Consider the following 3479-nt stretch of genomic DNA (forward strand, 5'->3'; position numbering starts at 1 on the left):
AGGGGGGCGGCTGCGGAGTGGGCCCTCGGGGGTGCCCTCAGATGGCGGACGTAGGGATGGCAGTTCCTGGCTGACTCCTCTGCGCATGCGCTGCGGAGCTGTGGTGAAGTGTCTGCCTTAGCGAGTCGAAAACACTTGTGCCAAGGGTTCTGTTCCCTCCCATCTAATTTCAAGCAGGAGTCCTTCTTCTGAGCCCTTGTGGTTGATCGGATCGCTGTTGTGCTGAAAAAGTAATTGGGTTTGTAGGCTTACTTTCCCTGGAAAATGAAGTAAGCTTCGTCTTGATCCCATTTTTAATGTTTGTAGAAGTCTAAGCTGCTGTGGTGAGAAGTGCCAAGGTAGTAACTGTAAGGTTTTACTCATTGCTTTATATATAAAAATAAACTTACGGCAGCATTGAGGGCTTTTTTGGGGAAGGGCAGATTTCATAGAATCATATAATGGTTTGGGTTGGAAGGGACCTTAAAGCACATCCAGTCCAACCCCCCTGCCATGAGCAGGGACACCTCCCACCAGACCAGGTTGCCCAAAGCCCTGTCCACCCTGGCCTTGAACACTTCAGGGAGGGGGCATCCACAACTTCCCTGGGCAACCTGTGCCAGTGTCTCACCACCCTCACAGTAAAGAATTTCTTCCTAATATGTAGTCTAAATCTACCCTCTTCCAGTTTAAAGCCACCCCCCCCCTTGTTCTATCACTACCACTGGCCTCTAGATCATGTTGGAAGACATCAGGCTGTTAGATGAGAAGAAGGGGAAGATTTTGGTGATGTTGGATATTAGCTGTTGAATGCTGACTGTATTTGAACTTGTACATAATGCAAGTGTGATTTAAACTGCTGGAAGCCAGGCCTCACAGTCAAACTTGCAGAACCTGTTGTAGGACCCAGGCCGTACCCTGATGCTTGTTTTCAGCTGAAGCTGTGTTTGTCTTTCCCTTTAATATCAGTTTGCTTCAACATGAAGCTTAGATAAGAATTAGAGGAGCATGTGTTTATACTTGTAGTTGGAAATCAAAATGGATTAATTTCACCATTCGTAGTGGACATTTACTGTGTGCCATAAAAATGGTATTGTTTGCTGTGGTTTTGAATCTTACAAAGCCAGCCTACATTCAATTAAGTGGTTCCTATCATACTTTTCTCAGAGAGACTAAAGTAATATGGATGTGAAGAAATAGACTTACCAGGTGCAACACAGTAAATCTCTAGTAGAACTAGAAACAGAGATTTCCAGATTCTTGTGGCTCTAGAATTATGAATCACAGTCTGTTGTGATGGTGTGTAGTGTTGAAATTTTGCCAGGGGTTTTGTTTGAAAGCTGGATTGGACAGAGCTGTGCTACCCATAATTGTAAAATACAATGAGCTTCCTCTATGCTCTGTTGAAATATTTGCTGGGAGCCATACTTCACAGTTTTTATATATATCTGAAAGCATGGTGGGTAGCTTTTATATTTTAATGGTAATGGTCATGAGAAGGAGAGGCAGGAGATGCTTATGGCATTAACAGCATTTCTGATTTTGCTCTGGATGGCAACTTTTGCAGATGAGCTGTGAGAGCTGAGATCTCTCTAAATGACTAGCTCAGTGAAGAGCTTATGTGTAGCAGGGAACACACCCACAACTTGCAAGGTGTATTTGGAGAACTGAATGTTGCTGTTCTTCCTTGCTGAGAACTGAGCTCTTCTCTGGCTATAGGTTGGTTCCCCAGAGGCAAAGGAAAGGTATTGAACTCTGATGGGACTTGTGCTGAGGTTCTTGATGCTTGTGCTTTATAATACTGGTAGCTGTTTCACTAAATATTCTACTCTGGAGTTTTGTAGTATGTTGTAAAGACTTGTTTTGACTGTCTTTATTCTTGGCCATGCAATAACAGCCTTCTCTTTTGTTTTCAACTGATAGGAATAATGTTTCCAACATGTCTGTGCAGTCACTGCTTTGTGAAAGAATTGCTGTTGCTGAAGAATTGATCAAGAGAGCAGAAGCCCTTCCCAAGTCCCAGAAAAGGAGAATAGAAGGTGGGGCAAAACTATGCAGCAAACTGAAGGCTGAGCTAAACTTCTTGCACAAGGTGGAGGCAGGGAAGGTGGCCATTAAAGAATCCCATCTGCAGAGTACAAACCTTACCCATCTCCAAGCCATTATTCAGTCAGCAGAGAACCTGGAGGATGTTGTCAGTGTCCTCCATGTCTTTACCTACGAGGACAGGTTTGGAGACAAACAGACGCTGGTGGTAGACGTTGTTGCAAATGGAGGTCATACGTGGGTGAAGGCCATTGGTCGGAAGGCTGAGGCCCTGCATAACATCTGGCTGGGGAGAGGCCAGTATGGTGACAAAAGTGTTATCGAGCAGGCAGAGGACTTCCTGCAAGCAAGCCGTCAGCAGCCAGTGGAGTACAGCAATCCCCACATAATATTTGCGTTCTACAACAGCGTGTCCAGTCCTATGGCAGAGAGACTCAAGGAGATGGGAATATCTGTGCGAGGAGACATTGTGGCTGTGAACTCACTGGCAGAGCCATCTACGGGAAGCCAGCACCTTAGTGCCAGTGAATCAGATGAAGAAGGCCCTGAACTCCTGCAGGTGACCAGAGTAGACCGGGAGAATTTAGTGGCCAGCATTGCCTTTCCTACCCAGATCAAAGTAAATGTGTGCAATAGAGTTAACTTGGACATCACTACCTTGATAACTTATGTCTCTGCTCTGAGCTATGGTGGCTGCTACTTCATCTTCAAAGAAAAAGTGCTAACGGAGCAAGCGGCTCAGGAAAGGAGAGAGAGAGTCCTGCCTCAGCTGGAGGAGTTCATGAAGGGGAAAGAGCTCTTTGCCTGTGAATCTGCTGTCAGAGATTTTCAGTCTATCTTGGAGACACTGGGAGGACCTGGGGAGAAAGAGCGAGCTGCGTTACTTGTTAAAAGGATTAACGTGGTGCCAGATCAGCCGTCTGACCGTGCCTTAGGACTAGTGGCTAGTTCAAAAATCAACAGCCGTTCTCTTACCATTTTTGGAACAGGAGACACTTTAAAAGCCATCACCATGACTGCAAACAGTGGTTTTGTGAGGGCAGCGGCTAACCAAGGTGTCAAGTTTAGTGTGTTTGTCCATCAGCCACGGGCATTGACAGAAAGCAAAGAATATGTTGCCACACCTTTACCAAAGAGCTGCCCCCCTGATAACAGACTATAAGTTAAGTAAGTTAGTTGTAATATTGCAGGTGCCACAGTGGAGGCATTTCGAGAAACAGAATAATCATAACAATACATTTTTGTGTGTATATCAGTGAAAACAGTAACTGTAGCAGTGGAAGGGCTTCTCGAGAGATTTGCAGTATCTTTACACAATCCTTAGGCATTTTTTTTGTTCAGCTGCCTTAATTTATTCACTAAAGTAATAATCTTTCAGTGAAAATTGTTAACTGGCTTACAGTATATTAATAATATAGTAATTAACTACAGACCTGTCAGTGTGACCTCGGTGC

The 3479-nt window shown here is 44.7% G+C and overlaps 1 protein-coding gene across 1 annotated transcript; it reads left to right on the top strand.

The window, feature by feature from the left end:
• The first annotated feature begins 221 nt into the window (after positions 1-221).
• On the top strand, positions 222-3328 carry LOC104535714 (chromosome unknown open reading frame, human C7orf25). Its single transcript, XM_010183863.1, has 2 exons — positions 222-230; positions 1903-3328. Exon 2 carries the CDS (start codon positions 1919-1921, stop codon positions 3185-3187), a length of 1269 nt encoding a protein of 422 aa, XP_010182165.1. The 5' UTR covers positions 222-230; positions 1903-1918; the 3' UTR covers positions 3188-3328.
• The last annotated feature ends 151 nt before the right edge of the window (positions 3329-3479 follow it).

Source organism: Mesitornis unicolor, unplaced genomic scaffold (genome assembly GCF_000695765.1).
Source record: "Mesitornis unicolor isolate BGI_N332 unplaced genomic scaffold, ASM69576v1 Scaffold32824, whole genome shotgun sequence".
Lineage (NCBI taxonomy): Eukaryota > Metazoa > Chordata > Aves > Mesitornithiformes > Mesitornithidae > Mesitornis > Mesitornis unicolor.